This window comes from Acanthaster planci, linkage group LG06 (assembly GCF_054643075.1).
Source record: "Acanthaster planci isolate LZ-2023a linkage group LG06, COTS_SCS, whole genome shotgun sequence".
NCBI lineage: Eukaryota > Metazoa > Echinodermata > Asteroidea > Valvatida > Acanthasteridae > Acanthaster > Acanthaster planci.
Genome location: NC_141782.1, coordinates 13,023,899 through 13,043,923, shown reverse-complemented (window position 1 = coordinate 13,043,923; position 20,025 = coordinate 13,023,899). Strand labels below are relative to the sequence as shown.

The window sequence follows — 20,025 nt, the reverse complement described above, 5'->3', positions numbered from 1 at the left end:
TTGGGAAACAATGTGTGACAGCTGTCAATTACCATCACGACGTAGCAACATCAGTATCACTAAAATTTTTTATTTTTTGGGGGGGTGGGTTGATGGGGCAAAGCATACATTAGCAACAAACTGATTGGCAGGGGCTCCATTCCAAGGTACATGTACATGTACTTTCTTAAGCAAATTTGTGATTTTGATATTGATTCCTCCATTATTTTCTTTCACGTCCCCCCCCATTTTACATTTCATTTTTTTGGCAAGGGGAGGGAGGCAGTATCCCCGTCCTCAACCTGCCATAACTACATGTACATGTACATGTGGCAGATATGGTACATTCATAGAAAACTCTCACAGGTCTGATGGACAATGAGTAATCTCCATTTCCACAATGCTTCCAGCAAAGTCGGACTGGCACAGTTAAGGCTTCCCCCAAATAAATAAAATAAGGGGGGCAAGTCAACAGAAGCAGAATGTATTCATCCCAGAACTGATACATGTACATGCAAAGGCTGGTTTCGGTATATGTTAAGCACTGTCACTATTACAAATCTAGCAGCAGACATCTCCTGCTGTGTCTTCGCTCCCCCCTTCACTCTTTACTTTAACAGAGTAATTTTGGGAGCAAAAACGACAGTACGTTTCATGAAAGATACTATATCTACCTCCATGATACATGTACATGTACATGTATCTTCATCAGCTGCTGCTGAATGTTGACAAGCCCACTTCTTCATCAAACAATGACTGACATTATCTACATGTATGAAAACAGTGTCACTTAAAATTGCATGAACCAGGGAAAAGCCAGGTGCAGGTATATAGCCTAAGGAATGGGTTAAGCTATACTAACCATTATAGCCAGTGTGACAGCATTGCAGTGAGTGTGCGGTGTACTGTACATGTACATGTACGTACCGGTACATGTATTCTTGCACTACCTCTATGCCCAATATCTGCATTCTCTTCATAGCAAGCGTTTCTGAAACAGCACTGAGAGTGGAATTCACCAAAACCACATACATATACATATACCATGGCTACCCTGGAATGCTGCTGAATTGGGATAAAACTATTTCTTCATCAAACCATGTTTGACGGTAGCCTACATGTATGAACACTATGTTGAGTCACAAATTACATGAACTAACACTGAGCATAAACCAAGCGAATAACCACAGCCATGAATTCAACTTCAGAGCTCAATGACAAAGAGGTGAGAACCGGAGACCACTGCATGGATCTGCCAGCTCCTGGCAATGGAAGGAGTTGTAGGTGTTGTAGAAAACCCCTTGGTGTGCTTCGTTATTCTGCGCGTCATATTCCTATACAATATGACCAACTATTTGCTGGTGAATCTGGCTTTGGCTGACATGCTAGCTTGCTTAGTAGAATTCTTCTACTATCTGATTGTATTTCCAAACTGCAGGCTTGTCAGATATGCTCCAGCCAGTTCTTGGGAGAAAGAAATTTTCAAATACACGAGTATTTTACAAATGTATATATGTCCTTAACACTGGCAGCAGCATATTTGTTGTGTTCTCATGTGATGTCAGTGTGTATTCAATTTACATTATTACATGTATAGCTTTTCATTTTCTACCAGTATACTCGTAGCGGTAAAATCTGGTACACCTGTTACCATGGTTACTACAAGTACATGTATGCAATTATTTTCACACAGAATGTAGTTGTGCCTGTAAAAAACCTGCTCAATCTTAATTGCATCTAAAGCATTGTCCTGTAGATATCCATTAGCAATATGTACATCTTTAAACCAGTGTCACGATACTCCATGACCTCCCACAATGAGGTCATATCATGCCACAATGTTCATCCTTCTTTTCAAACATGACTCAGGTTGGAGCCAGAGTGCGGAGGATGAAAATTTGATGACCGAGAGTGTCCAGCAGGTGATTGTGTCTCCTGCCGCTTGGCGATGGGGCTTTGGGTGAGGGTCCCTCTCAGGTTCTTAGTCTTTAAAGTACCACTTCAGTATACGGACTGGGCATCTGAGTTTGTCCGTGTTATCTCTGGTGTGTGACACAAATATCCTGCCGCCCAAACGACAAAGTCTGTTTCTTCATCAGGAAGCCTATGGTAGGGATGAGGCGGATACTCAGCGGCTTCAAGTGAAGGTAACCTTTGGCAACAGAGAGGGCTCACAGTTCACTGCCTCATCTGGAAGAAGCCACAGCCAGAAGGAAGGCATGTATTAGGAAGGTGTCACTTAGGACCTCAAGGGAGCAAGTAAGCATGTGAAGGACTATGCTTAGGTCCTAGGAGGTGGCTAGCTGCTTGGTATAGGGGGGCATTCAATGAACATACCATGCAAAAGATGATGCACCATGCTGTTGGAGATGGAGGAGCTGTCTTTGAAGCCAATATACGGTATACGGCAGCCAAAGCTATTCTGAAGTAGCGAATTGTGGAGACTTGTAATCTGGAGTAAAAAGGTACATGAAGAGATCTGCTATAACGATCGGTTGGAGCCACAGCATGTTCATTACACCACGTAGCGAAGAGCCGTATTCTGCTTTCCTAAATCTCATGGGTGGGTAAGTGCAGACCTCGTGCGGCCATGGCTGCAGTGTCGCTAGAAAGTCCTGCTAAGCAGAAGGGCTGTTGGACAATGTCAAATGTATTCAGTGTATTAAGTCCCTGGGCGCTGAATGCAGGATTGTCAGGCCTATCAATGTGGACTACTTGCAGGTTGATCACACGTTCTTTTGTCTATTGTAGGATTTCCGATGTTAGGATGCATAACTGGGGGAAAATGTGCCACCTTGATGGTTGATGCTACTGCTGTTGAATTGTCCGAGCAGACCAGGATGTTCTTCCCTTTGAAGTATATGACATTAATGTCATACTCCTGAATGAAGGTGTCCCCAGTTCCCTAAAATCCGATGTGGGGGAAGGAAGGCCCCCATCAGAGTGATGACGCATCAGACTGTATCCCTATTTCAGGCTTTGCTTGTGAGAATGAGAGTCCAACACTTAGGTGATCTTCCTTTAGCCTCCATAGCAGATCGATGTCAGTAAATGTCCACTGATACGCAGACCGTAAGATCAATGGGGTCTGTCTTGGGATGGTACTGAGAAAGCAGGAGGAGTTGCAGTAGTCTCATTCGAAGCCTGCACCATGGTACTAAGTCCACCAAGCTGGCCATCAGTCTGAGGAGACAAAGCCAGGCGAGGTTCAGGGGAGCTTGAGAGGACTGGAAGTGAGACACGCATTTCTATGGATTAGTGACTCATTCGGCTGTTGGGGTGATGATGCCTTTGTGGAAGTGGAGTTGCGCCCTGAGGTAAGTTGGAAGGATGGTGCGTTTTTGGTAGTAGGGAGTTTATCTCAAGACTTCCAGCACCAAGCGTTGGCCTTTGTTGCGTGGGACTGGAGTTGGCTGCAGTATCACCTTGGGCTGAGGTGTGCTTGTGAACTCAAGGGAGTATCTGCGAAAGAGAGTCATTAGCACCCATCTGTCGGAGGTGATCTCCCGCTAGAACCCTGCAAACTGTTGTGGTGGGCTGCCAATGAGCTGGCAGATGTTGTGCGGCTGAGGTTGCGGTGAACCAGCAAGTGGTGTTTCACGGAACTACAATTTCTTGGTAGTGTCAATCCGTTTAGCCTTGGCCTCCAGTACGTCCAAAAACTTGCCAGTGAAAAGACCCTCTCTGTAGAGCAGGAGTTCCTGGAGGCAAGCCTTCATACCCTTGAAGGGAATGTGAATAGCATCTACATTTAGGGCATTATATATCCTGGTAGAAGTTGTGAGGCAAGAGATTTGAGTTAATTGTTTGAATGCGCAGTTTCCTTCATCAAGGCTGAAAGTTACACGTACAGTGTGCATGTATGTCGTTACCAGAGAATTCTCCTCACATGCAAAGGCCAGATACTTGGTCAGAATGATAGTCCAAAGTTAGAAGCTGTCGAGTCTTGTAAGCGAAAATTGCAGGACACTGTGAAAATCTGCTCGGTTAAAATATCCGTTTCTCAGTTAAAATTTAATCCACCAATGTTTCAACCTCATTTCAAGCATAGCCAAATGCAAACCCCCATTTTAATTGTACTTTCACCAAATCGTCTCTACAATGTTATTCAGTGCCAATCCTTCCTCAACGGAGTACTAATCCATTCCCTGACTAAACAAAGAGTCACTCATTTTTTAACCGTGTGTAAATTGACACCCTACAAACCGCAATGTTCCTTTCGATAAGAATGGGCTACTTTACTTATTTTTCAATCAAAGGCATTGCCCGGCCTAATTTCTTAAAGACTGAAGTGACTTTGAGTTCTTCAAGTATGTCTGCCCGAGAGTAAATTTTGAGTGCGTGCAAGCTTTCAGTCCAATCATCAAGCATGCGTTTTTTTAAGAGTGCGACTGAATGTGCAGATTGTATCATATTCCCTTTTATATTTGTGAAGTCAATTTGTTGTTTCTTAAATAATCTTTGTCAAAGAATTAAGTTTTAGTTAACCTGCCACTATAAGACTGGGAAAACCTGTGTATTTCTCAACTTTTACGAAGTACATGTACACGTAGTATTGCCAATATCAGATCTGATACTAGTGTTATGGCCATGTTGACTTACCATTACCGAAAGGACTGACATACAGTATGTAGTCAAATAGATCTGAGCCAAAAAGTGTATAAATAAATGTACATGTACATAACTTGTTTAATTTTCTGTATTAAAAAACATCATACATGTAATTGTAAATTCATCTTTGTTTACATAGCACAGAAATATGGCTGTTGGTTCATTCAATTGTTTATTTGTTTTGTTTTGGCTTTGCTTAATGTTTTGTTTACAATAATACGGGAGAAACACCTACAGAAACAATCGATTCAACTGCTGTACATTATGGGGTGGATACAATAAAACACGTAGATGTATATGTACGTGCAACTTCTGTCCTTAAAGGAGATACATGTACACATTCTCAATATGACTTCAGCAGTGAAATTCCAGGATACTTTTGACTAGAATAGAGCCTAAAGGTAAAAGGTCATGCAGCGAGCTTCCGGAACCCTTGCGCGGTCTGCCTATGGGGATTTTACACTGTGCCGTACATCCTATCGTGTTCGATAATTTTTGGAAGAATAATTCCTTACTGAAACCACCCCACCAAACACTCATGTTGAAATTTTACCTTTGTCTTCCTCAAGTAATATTTTGGAGATGGGTAAAAAACAAATTCTACTGACGACCTTTCATGTCCGGCGATATCGTACCTACATGTAGGTCTCCTTGTTTATACACGTTTGTTTTCACTCGCTGTGCTTTCTTGAAAATGAAATTGTACAACCTTGCAAAGATTTACCTACCTGCAATTGATGGATTTCAGATTCCGTTGAGTTGACATCATGCAATTGTCAACAAAGGTTAGATAAAATATTAGAAACTTTTGTAAAAGCAGAATATTGCTTTATGTTTATTACCTTATAAATTATCAAAATGTGTAAAATATTTTGATCTGTTTTTATTTTAGTTTTTACCTAAAGACTACCATAAAATTTCAAACTGTAAATATTCATCTGCGTACCAGACTGCCGTATTGCACTGTTCTTCAAGTATTTTAGATTTCGGAAGTGCTGGGTCAATTTTTGGCAGGATATTTCAGTTTCTATAAATTGATATACTAGCAAATATTTTTCAAAGCCCTTTTTCGAAGTGGGATTTTTAAGAAAAACTGAACGAAAAAATATTACAAATTCTAAAATCTTTAAAATCTTTATTTTTCCTATCCAAGGGTTCCAGAAGCGCACCATCAGGGGTCAACTTTCAGGCTCTAGTTCAGATCTTGATTTATACTGCAAAGTCTACTGTCTGCTCCTGAGTTTGTAAATTTTTTGGAGATGCATTTAAAACTACATTTAGTACCTGTATTCCAGTAGTGTTCAAGACTCTCAAAATCTAATTGCAAGCAATTTTTAAATCTGAAGTGCACTGTAAAGCAAAAACCCAAATACATATAGTTTTCAAAGATCACCCCATAATTTTGCTTTAAGAAGTTAAAAGTATGTGTAGACAAGTGTAAAATCTTGTTAATGGCAGCGTTACATATGACAGAAGGGATAATCTTGAAGCCAAATGAAACTCCATGCAAAACGCTCTTCGATCTGCCCATCCTAGAATTTAATTAATATGAAACCACTGGATTGCTGCATACAGTCACCAACACCATTCTGAGGGTGTGAGCAGAATTCATTACAGGAGCCATATACGCATGCACGGAACTCTCTTCTACAACAACCAGGTTATGTTATGTACTTACAGTTCAATCAATCAATCAATCAAAAGTCACTATCATTTACTGTTGACAGAACCATTAACCCAGCGGTGAAATTAATAACCTGAATGATAACTTAACTGAAAGACCAGTACATAAGTTCGCATATCACTACTGTACTTTGAGTCGTTCTGTCGATCATCTGCAGAGAATATGCAGTACGCAGGTGTTCATATTTGTGTCACGATGCACAAGCTATCAAACACAAGAACCAGCTGGTAAAATGCTTAAGTGCTTTCCATCTGTAAAGGAACACCTCTCTATACATTACTGAACTTGAGGGGATGCACACGTACGTATTTGCCTGTTTCAAAGGTACCTTGAAGACTTTTCTTAGAGCAATCCTGCATCAACCAGATGCCTACAGACAACCTCTTCAGACTGCATCTGCAAACATTTGTGATGTGCAAAGTGAATGGAACTAGTTGCACCAAAACAGCGGAAAAAGACAGCACAAATAGGTGTATCCCCTACCTGAAGAGTCTGCTACCCCCTTTGCACACTGTCAATCTGTCTAAGGCTTGGATTTTTCCCTGTAGCAATCTGTGTGCCAACGCACTAGTCTTGCCCATTAGTGAAGTATGAGACCAAAGTGGCATCAGTCCAACCAACTAGGCAGTGTACTTATGGGCTGGTCATAGGATTGCTAAAGTTTGATGGAGGCATCCGAAGGTGGACAGCTGTATTGCAGTGCAAACATACATGTACATGTGTGATGACTATATCATGACAGTGTCCAGGGGTCCATTGGCTAATTTGTGAAATCTTACATTTACAGAACCTGACCACGTACATGTACTACATGTACATCTTTTGTGGCCATTCAAACCAAGGTAAAGCTGGCAGTGTCCTTCATTTCCACCTACCACTTGTAAATACCATTGACACTGTCATATCCAAAGAGCTGCTTTTATTGTCTGGATATCAATTCATGCAGAGTAGAGTGAATCTGTCAACATGCAGATGAGAAACAAAACAAGTAATGAGGAGTCTTCTGGATGTGTTTGGGTCTGCCAGATCATTATGGCAGAAGGAGTCATTGGCATCTTAGGAAACATCTTGGTATGCTTCACCATTCTGCGCGTCAAATTCCTACACAACATGACCAACTATGTGCTGGTGAATTTGGCGGTGGCAGATATGTTGTTTTGCCTCCAAGCTTTCATCTTTTACCTTTCTGCTGATGCGGACTTTCCTCTGATACGTTACATTCCAGTGGGCCCTCGTGGGAAGGAGTTGTTCTGCAGAATTCTAGCATCAGCTTTCCTGCATTGGTTCTTCTCTCACACTTCAGCATACACCCTGTGCTTAGTGACACTGGAGAGGTATATAGCTTTAATCCATCCTCTACAGTATGAAAGGAAACTCAACACTAAGCGAATGAAAATGCTAATAGCTCTAACATGGGGGCTGTCAATCCTGTTTGCTTTACCTGTTCTCTTCACCATTGAACCCAGTGATGATACTGACAAGGCCTGCTCAATAAAAGAACATTCGCACAGCGCAAGGGCTTCACACGTGGTGTCATTTTTCTTTGGTTATGCACTACCCATAACCCTGATGTGTTTAGCCTACTACAAGATGCAAGTCACTCTCAAACGACAGGCAGAAGCACTGAACCTGCAGCATGCAAGGGCAGCAGCCTACGATCTTGTGATTGCAAGACAGCGTCTGGTAAGCATGCTCTCTATTGTGTTAGGGGCTCTGGTAGCACTGTTGACACCAGCTCATGTGGAATCCCTCATCTGTTTACATCCTTCGCAAACCAACCACGAGTCATCTCTCTGCAAATCACTTAACTACAACTACATCAGAGGAGTCTGTAACATTCTTTTTAATCTAAATTCAGTAATTAACCCCATAATCTACGAGCTCAAATACAAGAAATTCCGGCAGGGACTAAAGGTAGCTCTATGCAAATGTTTCAAACAAGAAAACAGGGTTGACATTGAGGTGCCGATTTCTGATCCCTAAAGAGGATAAAGGGAAGGAGTTCAACACGACTCTTTACATACATGCATACATTTTTCCTGTTGAGCCTTAATGCCGCAGAAGATTTTTGACTTGCATGTCTGAACGTATATTTAGTCCAAACCCAAAACATTTTGAAATAGCTTTGTTTCTTGAAAAAAAAATCAAACAGTGCCCCAATAATGACTGGTCATAATTACTCAAAAACCCAACATTGGTCGTTCAAGACGTGCAGTGCACAGAATGTCTGAAAGCCTCTGCTACATGTACATGTACATATGTATATGTACATACAAATACATGTACATGTACAGTATGTACATGTATGTATGTACATGTACATGTACGTGTACTTTGCTTTGGCCTACCAGTATCTTAAACAGTGAACTTGTATATACCGTAATACGCCTTCTGGATTAAACTTCCCCCCCCCAACAACCCAAGCATACACACATTATACATGTACATGTACAGGCATGCATTGTATGGCTGCAGATATTTATGGTTGACTTTAATACCCAAGCAAAGGTGTCTATTGTACATGCATTTCCTTCCTAAACTGACTCTCCAGTCTGCACTGCAATTACACTAGATGGTACATGTATGTACACGGTGAAAACACTCAATGTGTGAAATGACTAACTGTTCCTCTCATGTGATAATTACATACATGTACATGTAGTAGAGCATATGATGGCTGTGACAAAGATGTTACTCGTTGAAGCCTCATTTTCTGTGCTCGAGTGTAGATTTTATTGACAAACGCAAAAATAATGTTTCATTAGGTACTGGTTCGAGCTTGTTTGATCTATTTGGATGCAATCGTCTGAGCTGTTTCAAACACAGCGAAGTCCAATTTGAATAACTGAGTACTTCACTTTTCATATTAACTTACATGTATTATGTGGCTGTACAGTGTACAAAGTCCCAGAAAAGCAGTAACAAAAAAAAAAAAATTAAAACCCTTGCCCCAACCTGTTGTGACCACATTTGGTACATCCATGTACACGTAAGGTCCATTGTACCTTAATAGAAAAATCTCACAAATGGTCTAGTGGAGCTATGGTGAATCTTTAACCTGCCTCAAGTGATCTCCATTTCTACAAGGCTTTCAGCAAATTCAGACTGGCACAATACTTTGCCAAATAAATTCAATTAAATTAGAAGGGTATGTCAACAAAGAAAAAAGTATTGATCCTGGAACTGTACAAAGCCCTGTACGTAAAGTCCCTTGGGTTGAGAAAAAGGTTCAACGTAATGTCTATTACCAGTCAAACAGCAGACATCTCCTGCAATGTCTTCACTCCTCTTCACTCTGTACTTAGAGTAATTCTTTTGAGCAATGATAGCAGTTTTTACAAAAGTTATCTTCGGCTGCTGCTGAATTTTGACAAACCCATTTCTTTGTCAAACAGTGATTGACGTTTTCTGTGAACACAAGTAGGCAGCATGAGGAATGGGCTCAGAATAATACCCATGAGCCGGTGTGACATCAGTGCTGTGCATGTATGGTGCATGTACTGTACCTGGACATTCCTGCACTGCCTCAATGCCTAATATCTGTGCTCCCTTCATAGCACGATTTTCATGGCAACACTGACAATACTATCCACTAATACTACAGATACCAGTATCTTGGAATGCTGCTCAATTTGGATAAAACTATTTACATGCATTTGTCAAACTATGACTTACGCAAGTCTATGAACACTGTGTTGAGTCAGAACTGAGCACAAACCAAGCGAATGACCACAGCCATGAATTCAACGAAGGAGCTCAATGACAACGAAATGAGGATTGGGGACGAGTGGATCTGTCAGCTCCTGACGGTGGAAGGAGCTATCGGTGGTGTAGGAAACCTCATGGTGTGCTTCGTCATTCTGCGAGTCAAATTCCTTCACAACATGACCAACTATTTGCTGGTGAATCTGGCTTTGGCTGACATGCTTGCTTGCCTATTGGAATTTGTCTACTATCTGATTGTATCTCCAAACTGCAGGCTTGTCAGATATGTTCCAGCCAGTTCTTGGGAGAAGGAACTTTTCTGCCGCCTTCTTTTCGGTGGTTACTTAACATGGACTTTCTGCTACACATCTGCATACAGCCTCTGTTTAGTAACATTGGAAAGATATGTTGCCATAGTACATCCTCTGAAGTATGCAAAGAAACTCTCAGCGAAACGGATCAAAACCTTGCTTGTTTTCATCTGGGTGATATCCTTTGTGGCACCAATACCATTCTTACTTGTTTCTCACCAAAGTGAAGATCCTAATAACACTTGCTCAGATATCCAATATCCAACTGAGTCATTTGCAATTCTTGTTGGTGTGGAAGGATTTCTATTCTCCTTTGCTCTACCTATAGTTTTTATGAGTTTGGCCTACTACAAGATGCAAATCACTCTGAAAAGACAAGCAGCGGCCCTGAACTTGCAGTATGCAAGAGCAGCAGCCTATGATCTAGTAGTTGCTCGACAGCGTCTGGTCCACATGCTGACAATTGTCTTAGGAGTTCTAATCCTTTTGTGGATGCCAATCTACATTGATACAATTATCTGCTTACACCCTACAGATGGTTCATTTCTGTCCTGCGATTCAGAAATTCATGCATATGTCAGAGGAATTGCCAATTTCCTCTTTTACTTCAATTCTGTTATAAATCTGGTCATCTATGAGTTCAAGTACAAGAAATTTCGGCAAGGTTTTAAAGTAGCATTTTGCAGCTGTCACAATAGGCAAGGTGGAAACAGAATTCATGATGAGATGGCACCGAGGGATTGACAAAATTTTTCTGATGAACAAGTACTTACCTATGTAATCAAAAAGATACTGGTTTGAAAGTCTGGTTTGTTTTTAAAAATGCCCCGTTAAAATCTTTCATGCCTCATTTTTGCATAGACTACAAAGGGAGAGAACTTCATAGCCAGAGTCACAACTGAACATGTTCACAGTGTCCCAAATTCAAAGAAGTGGGCAGACATTAAATATAAAATGAAAAGGCCAAAGGGGCTAGACACCAGTAGATGAGCATAAAATGATAATTATCCACTTCCTGCCAGGGATTCGGTACCGGACATGTATGCTTTATATGCGTGGCCGTGGTATCCGAAATCGGACAAAGGAAACTGGGCCTTGTAACAAAAGACTGTACTCAGAACAAAAGACTAGGTTGCTGGGCATTACTGACATCTTTTCATTCTCAAAAGTGGAGATAATCCAGCCTTGTTTTGAAACAATATACCACTGTTTGGGGCATTTAGAGTGAGCGGATTACCACCGGGGACAAAAGCGCTCCACAACTAAAGCGATGAGCCCCAAAGCACCACTGCATGCTAATCTGGTCTCTATTGAAAAGAGGTCAGCAGCGCACTGTGCCAGGTGCGTGAACAAAAGAAAGTTAGATGACACCGCACAATCTGGGCTCTTTTTACAAGGCTGCAGGCCTGGCTGAAATACTTGGGTGTCAATAGATTTTGTCTGTCAGGCTAGAGTGGCCACCAGAGAGTCCTTCATGTGGGTGTAAGTGTCCAGTAAATGAAGAAAGGAATTTTTTTAGAATTTTGAAAACAGAAGAAATGATAATCATCCCGCCCAAGCATCATCAACATTGATAACTGCAACCGGTGCAAAGAGGTTAAGGCTATTTGTACACACATGAATGCCTGACAGGTTAAACATAAGGTGAGAACCATAATTATCCGCCATATTCTATTCACTGGTACACTAAGTGTGCAGAGGTTTGTGGATGTGCCAGCAGTTGAGGAATTGCTACATGTACATGTACATATGTACTATTATGATTTGAATGAAATTAACCCCTTCGTGCCGGGATACTTTTGACCGTGACTGTTGGGCTGTGGTATGCCCTGAATGGAGGGCTTTGTCAATCAGAAGGCCCCATTGAACCATACAGCAGCTGCATGGTGAATAGACTGTAGTGTGGTATGCACTAATCCTAACACAGATTTCCTCTTTATACCACTGGATTTTGACTGTCCAACTGCACAAAAAATTTCAAAGGGTGCACAGGGTGAGATCTAGCCCACTGGGTAAAAGCTGAACACATGCAGTTCACAGGGACAACCTTTTTCCATGGGAGAAAAGTTGTTCCAAAGTGCAGACGACAGTCCGGGCCAAAGTCCATCAAAAGAGACATGCTCCAGCTTGAAATCAAGTAATCAGGGCACTCAAAAGGAATGAATTTTTGTAATGTTTAACTATGGCGGGTTTATGTGTATCACATTTTATTTCTGCACAACTTTTGCCCTTAAATATGGACACAGCCTGAGTTGATAGTGACATGTACATGCAGGTTGGTAAAGAAGAAAAATTAAGGGATAACAGCAGAAATATGAAGGAGTTGTGGACTAATAGTCACGTAGTCAGTGCATAGAAAATTCAATTAGAGTCTTAAAGGGGAAGATGTGGTGGTAATTACCTACATGTGTGAAGCTTTCTATGACTTTTTTATTACAGGGATAGAACCCTAAATCTAATTATTCATAACCTAATACTGAAACCATATTAATAAGACACATACATGCACTGGCTGTTATCTCAAGATTTTTAGTTGCTGGAAAGCGGTATTCATACAGGTACATGTTAAAGTTACGATATCTGAAGGTAGTGGCAACTGGGAGGAGATTGGAGTCACAGTGGATATTGCAGGGGTGGAAAAAACGCAGCTGCATAGATCATCTATGTGTATGTATTTTGGGACATTTCGTCAGTGGAGGTGCACCCGTACAGTTACAGCAGAATAAAAACTCACAGTACACATATCCCTTGGATAAGAAATCAACCCTTCTGTGATTGCTGATGCCTCGTCAATCAATATGCCAGGGATAAGTCAAGTCCAATGGTGAGAGCTGAGATTTGAATGAATTTACACAACTTTGAAAAAAAAAACCCTATTTTCAGCATTCCGGATATGTCACATTTTAAACAGTCCTTATACCACCCTGAAGTACACAGCTTGAGAAGGTTTTTTTTCCCCCTGAAATGTTGATTGTGTAAACATCAAGTGACGTGTCCAGGCAATTGTTGGTAGAGAGTCTACACGGAAAAACAAAGTTGTCTTTACAAAATTGTCAACAATCAGTGACAGCAAATGTTATTTCTCTGACTGTCACCATGTCAGGAAGGAATGAAACTCAATTGGGCCCTGCTGACAACAGGGAGAATGCCCAATACAAGTGGATTTGTTATGCCTTGGCAGCAGAAGGGGTAATTGGTGTTTTAGGAAACCTCTTGGTGTGCTTCGTCATTCTGCGTGTCAAATTCCTACATGACATGACCAACTACCTGCTGGTGAACTTGGCAGTGGCAGACATGCTCCTGTGTCTTCAAGAATTTTTCTTGTATTTTGCTGCATACTCAAAGTGCGAAGTCATCTCTTATGTGCCCAAGTCCGCTGGTGGGCGGCAAATTTTTTGCCGACTTATAGCATCCGACTTTTGGGTCTGGGCTGTGTCTCATGTGTCGGCATACAGCCTCTGTTTGGTCACGTTTGAAAGATACGTTGCAATAGTGCATCCACTACAGTATGCCAGAAAAATCACATCCTCACAGATTGCAAGAATGATTGCTTGGATATGGGTGCTGTCAAGTCTAGTTTCTTTGCCTTTTGTATTTACGATAGAACCAGCCGATGACAGCGAACAAGCCTGCTCCGACATCAAATACCCTCATCCAGCATTTCCTTTTGTTGTTGGTGTATTTTGCTTTCTCACGGCTTATCTGCTGCCCATTACACTGATGAGTTGGGCCTACTACCAGATTCAAACCACTCTCAAACAGCAAGCAGATGCTCTGAGCATGCAGCAAGTGAGGGCAGCGGCCTACGATCTCATGATTGCCAGACAGCGCCTGGTCAGCATGCTGACACTCGTGTTAGGAGCTCTGGTGGTCCTATGGACACCAACATATGTGATAACTGTATTTTGCGTGCAATCACAAACGGGGGAGATTCAACTGGAATTCTGTAATTCTCCAAGTCTCCAGCATATCAGGGGAGCCTGCAGTTTTCTCTTCTATCTCAATTCACTCATTAATACCATCATCTATGAGTTCAAGTACAAGAAATTCCGACAAGGTTTTAAAGAAGCTTTCACCTGCTGTCTTCCTCTCACTACGAAGGACAACAGCGTTGGCATACAGTTGGCACATTTTCAGGACAACTGACCCCCTCACTTCTGGACAATTTCAAAATGAATGCTTCCAGAAGACAACTACATTGTATGATATAACTGACCCAAGACTATGCATTCCACCGTGACTTGTCAACTGTCCATTTGTGAAGCATGTGTGAGACATCACAGCAATGTCGGAAAGTAGGAAACTAAGACTTACCGAGGAAAGCCAGCTGAGAATCATCAACCATGAACTCACAGCTGTACACTTGAAGGGGCTTGGAGTCCTGCCAAGGTAACATAAGATGGAGACAAGACTTCATTCATGCATGTCATCATGGACAACATAATTACTGGCAAGTACAGGTGCAACACTGAAGATGTAGAATGCATTCACAACTTCTCAAGTTAATTTTCACTTATCCACATGCTTGTATTCATTCTTTATGTGCAGCAGATGAAACTTTTTAAGCTCTCCTTGTGACATAATGTACATGTATGTGTGTCACTAAAAACTAGTGGTGGGACTTGAACGCAATCGTGTTTATAATCCAGTTTTGACTGAACTCTCTGATTTAGATTGTAAAACTAGATACATGTAGCTGGGGGAAAAATTGGTTAGAGTTTCTGCTGCAAGAGAGAATGATATTTTGCTTTTTGCTCAAATCTAAAAAATCTAAGGCTGAAGGAATGTGGTGGGAAGAAATGTACAACAAATCTTAAAAGGTCATCATTCATAAAGCAGACTGTGGATGTGGTACAAATGTACATATATATCTTGTTTTAAGAACAAGGTATTGATTTTGTGAACCAGGGGCAGAAAACAGATAATCCAATTTTAAATGTTTTCGAAATTTGAACAAATGAATTTGGAATCATCCTGTTTGTCCATTCACTACCAGTACATTCACAATGGCACCCTTGTGTGAGTATGACTGCCACTGTACAAGATTGATTTTCTTGCACTGAACTCAGTAGCAGTTTGAGCACTTTGTGACTCATTTCTTGGGTCCCAAGTGAACATCACCCACGATTGTAAGCAGTCATGGCAGTGGTTTTTAAATGTACAGGGACTTGTTAAGTAATAAATTCAGACAATGTTGAGTTGCTGAAATAAATGTTTCAGTATGACTTGTGAGTTGACAAAGACCTCTGCACATTTTATCCTGCTACGGTAGCTGGTGAGTTCATGAATTTTAGTGTGACAAGTTCTACCAAAGCCAGGCACCCCTGAACAGAGCGTAAAAGGTATATAACTAAAAAAACAATACCAAGCATTTTTTTCACAAATTTTCATTTTTTACCATCTCACACCTGTACCATGCCCTATCATTTGAAACTTGTACAAGTACATGTAAAGACACTCATTATGGGCTCACCTGAGAAGCTTCATTTCAATTTGATAAAGGGTTTTATTTTTACGGCCTGTGTAAGAAAAAAATTGGCCTTTTGCAAGAATGACATATTCAGTGTTCACAAAACAATCACAAGACATAAATCTGAAAAACACCTGAAGGCTCAGCGTATAAACAAAAAAACAAAAACCAAAAACAAAATGGACTGTGATAATATCCTGTAGGAGTTAATGTCCAAGGTGAATTTCATCCCACTGTCTTTCTTGCTGTTAAAACATGCCGCACATACTTGTAGACAGTAAATTTTCCCTTTGAGATGATTTTTCTAATGATTTGTAGGGGTGTATTAGTTTGGTTCAAGAAATTCATCTCTCCTAGCTATATCAACATATATGTTGCTTAAATTTAAAGATGTTCACCATCCCTTTCCCTATGAGGGTAATCAGTACCTACATTGTAGAAGTACATTTAACCATTGTAACGTTCAGCTGCATACACATACATTGTAGATTTTGCCATCATGTTATAACCCATTCTGAGTTTAGGCAGTTTAGAAACTTGTGTTTTCAACTTGAATTTGCTGTGAAACAACAAAGCTCAAATGAGGAAAATTTTTAAGGACTATTTCCCAAACTTTGAACATTGTGAGGGGAAAAACTTTTATTTTAACAACACCGAAACTGCGCATTTAGCCAGCTGCCCAGAAGAGTTTTGTCAGATCATCGATGTATCGTCCTCTTTCACACTGATTAAGATTGCTCATAATGTACCGCTACTCTGTAGAATCTAACTGGTGTTTAGTTTTTATAAATTATGTAGTTGACTTTCAAGTGCACCAAACTGTATCAAAAATCTATCATGAGAGCAATCCCAGCTTTGATATACATTTACATGCCATGATGTGCATTTTGTTGGTGAAATGGAAAAAGTGCACTTTTACAAGTATATACATTGTACATGTAGATGGGATCCATTATGGGTTGCCTATGTGCACAATTTTTAACAGTGTTACAAGTGGTTTGACTGCAAGACTGGTCATAGTGAAGCAATCTGTTTGCATGTCTCTTTAAATGTGTGGACCTAATCAATTACTACATTAAACTTCTCTTCTTTAAACTTCAGTTGGCATCAATACTAATTGCTAGTCACAGAGACACCATTTCTGTTCATGACATCACAGGACATGATCAATATCTGCTCTTGGTAATGTAAGCATAGTGGTATCATTATTCTTTTCTTGTGTGTGTACCATTCCAGTTGGAATTTTTGGTAACATTGTGATAATTAGTGCACAGATGTACAGGTATATACCGTTATGCGGCTTTCGGCAAGTATTCATGTATTTTTGTGAACACTAAAACCAGTGCATGATCATTAACTGCAGGATACTGATTGCAAACTGTCAACTACCGGTACCCGGTGCATGCATAAAGTTCAACAGTGGCTTCTTGATTTCAAATGTAAACTATGCTTTGTAAACAATTCAGTATATCAACGAATCAATGGGTCTGATGGTGTTTTTCAACCATTTTTAAAAGCACTTTTTCCATTAGTTGCCATACAGCAATTAAGAACAAAAAATTCTGGAGCAGAAATTCTGGAGATCAGTTTCGGTTGTGTAAACTGTATCATTTTAACTGTATAATGCTGGTCTTGGTGTACTGCCACATACATAAGGATGGCAAATAAACACTGGTTAACAGGCCACACAAATTTGGTGCAAAGAATATCTTTTGAAGTAAACAAGAGTGTCTAAATGAAAAGTGAAATGCCACATAAATATATTCCAAATGCGCATGTATGCAATATATACACTGTACTTGTATTTTGAGGTAGGACTGGTTTCATTTTTAATATATTCCACAGATGTGAACAGAATCTCACAAGTTACCGTACTAAAACAAACTTGATGAATGCTCTTGTTCTGAAAAAAGTTCATGTCCAAGATTCTGCCTGCAACAAGAGTGAAAATTTTTCGTGTCTGAGCATATATGCACAAACCAGCACCAACTGGTACTGCACACTGCATTCAAACCCATGGACTTACACATTTTATGTACTACAATTATTCTGTAAAGTGACCATTATTACTGATGAGCGCATTAGATGTTAGAATACTAAGTCAGCTGACTACATGTAATTATATACCATAAAGTTCATTGTGCCTTCCCTTTCACATGACTCTAAATACATTTTGAAAAAAAACAAAAATCCTCACACTGCTTTTAAGGTTGTACTCTTTTGGGGGGGGGTGTCGGGAGTTAGAGTAACCTGGGTGTGTGACGGGCAATTTTCAAATTACATGTAATCGTATTGAACTTGGGTATAATAAAAACATGCAGTTGCAGTAAGAAGTGTCCTTTTAATACTGTTCAAATGACTCTTCCAGTGAACATTCATGGTGTTTGGCTGCATATTAAATGTTCACTGCTGTACCTTGCCTTTTTGAAATTGAAATTTTCAATCATTCCACGGGTTTCTGGTCGACCCACTACATGTATAAGCCATGTGATAAAAGTCAGTTGTTACAGGCCATCCAAGACAGTACTCACCCTGCTGACAAGAGCAATAGTCCGATCGGACTCTTGGTACTGCAGGAGGTAGATGCTCTTGGTGACATCAGCGACCAGAATGAAGTTTTTGACGGAGACGGCCCTGTGGATGTAGATCTGGGTGTCAATGAAGGCCAAACCCAGAAGATCATTGTCTTTGAAGGTCCAAAGATAAACCTGACGGAAAAATACACAAAATAAATATATCTGTAAATATGTAGGCCATTCACATGCTGAATTCAAAATCAAAACATGTGGGAGGGTTATTGACCTACATCGGTTCATGCGTTTCAAGAGGCAAATCAGTGTAAAATAGCAGGTCATTTTTTTATGTTGCAAGTTTGGAAACATGTGACTTCAAGAAAAGCTGAAAGTTTTAGTAGCAGCAGCAACGTGGAATTTATCTACATTTAATATTTAAATTAAATAAATGTACTTCTGTAAATCTGTAAATGTACACAGAAAAATCTATTAAGAGTAAATGCTGGTCCACGTGTTACACATAGTTTGCAGTCAAGTACTTCAGTAAAAGAGAATAGAGGTATTGTACAGGGTCTGAATAAATCCCTGTCACCTGATGGATGGGTTACTGATCAAGTTTCATTGAATTACTGACCCCAAACACACCAAAGCCACACCTGAACAAAAGAGTGTTTAGTTCTATTCCATGGTAAATGGAAATTAACCAATCCAAAGTGATTTCTGAACTCACGGACAATGCAAGTACTGATTCTATCAGGGATTCAGGTGATGTGGCGATTTATTCAGATGTTATATTACCATTGTATTCATTAAACAGTTAGTGCCTGTATGTCAGAATTCAGTTGTGAATGAAGTTTATTATATTGTTATACTGTAGATGTGACTGCTGAAGCAGTAAACTGTGCTTGGAGGGAATAATGACATTTATTATAATTGTCTCTCATACTCTGTAATTTCATTGCTGTTGAACAATCAGGTAGGGCTGTACTGATTATCGGAATATTCGAATTTTCAATCAATAACATGTATCAAATACCAGGGTACTTAAATTTGTTTTCCAAACTGAATATTCAGAGTTGAAGATCACTGAAAGGGGGGAATTCAAAAATTTAGTTCAGAAAGTTTATTCTAACTGCAAAGCAGGTGCAAGCATATACCCAACAATGAGGTCGAAAATTACTTTTCCTTCAAGGTTTTCTTGTTCAACATTTTGTAAAAACATGTACATTTTCTGTCTGCTTTAGTGGGAATTTAGTACAACTTAGTAGGTCATATTTAAATATTTGATCAAACAGCAAGTCCAAAACTAGTACATGTACATGTATACATAATTATTCAAACTGACTCAGCCTTATACATGTACATGTACAATCAGATGTCCCAGTCCCAATTTAAAGGCCATTTTTTTACTGTGCTGTATCTGAACCATTTATGTATACATGTAAACACTGCACATAAACTGTAAATTACATATGTCAAGCCTATTATTAAAGCCACCTTATCAACAATGTTGTCCAATCATGTGCCGAGTCCCTCTCCCCCATAGGAACAAACTGGTGTTTGGAAACGCGGATGATATCAGTGTTCAATATGTACACAAACTTTGGCAAAATGATCTTGCAACACAATGCTTGGACATGACCAACCTGCATGTAACTTTTTACAAACACCCAGATTACTGCCCATCAGTAAAAGCCCATGAACTCAACACCTGTCATTGGTCAAGCATGATTCAAAGTGTACTGCCAAGTT

The 20,025-nt window shown here is 40.1% G+C and overlaps 4 protein-coding genes across 4 annotated transcripts in view; 3 read left to right on the top strand and 1 right to left on the bottom strand.

Moving 5' to 3' along the window:
* Window positions 1-20,025, bottom strand: part of cpsf1 (cleavage and polyadenylation specific factor 1) — a 77,148-nt gene that overhangs the window by 29,267 nt on the left and 27,856 nt on the right. Inside the window, exons 31-32 of the mRNA XM_087137953.1 lie at window positions 18,292-18,468; window positions 14,605-14,671 (exon numbers count right to left, since the gene is read on the bottom strand). Coding sequence (XP_086994079.1) covers window positions 14,605-14,671; window positions 18,292-18,468 — 244 coding nt within the window. The remainder of the gene's footprint in view (window positions 1-14,604; window positions 14,672-18,291; window positions 18,469-20,025) is intronic.
* On the top strand, window positions 6,435-9,332 carry LOC147798825 (neuromedin-U receptor 2-like). The gene has a single exon (XM_087137958.1). It carries the CDS (start codon window positions 7,241-7,243, stop codon window positions 8,255-8,257), a length of 1,017 nt encoding a protein of 338 aa, XP_086994084.1. The 5' UTR covers window positions 6,435-7,240; the 3' UTR covers window positions 8,258-9,332.
* On the top strand, window positions 9,882-12,714 carry LOC147798824 (neuromedin-U receptor 1-like). The gene has a single exon (XM_087137955.1). The coding sequence runs from the start codon at window positions 10,000-10,002 to the stop codon at window positions 11,032-11,034; it is 1,035 nt and encodes a 344-aa protein (XP_086994081.1). The 5' UTR covers window positions 9,882-9,999; the 3' UTR covers window positions 11,035-12,714.
* Window positions 13,282-18,297, top strand: LOC147798823 (somatostatin receptor type 4-like). Its single transcript, XM_087137954.1, has one exon. It carries the CDS (start codon window positions 13,387-13,389, stop codon window positions 14,434-14,436), a length of 1,050 nt encoding a protein of 349 aa, XP_086994080.1. The 5' UTR covers window positions 13,282-13,386; the 3' UTR covers window positions 14,437-18,297.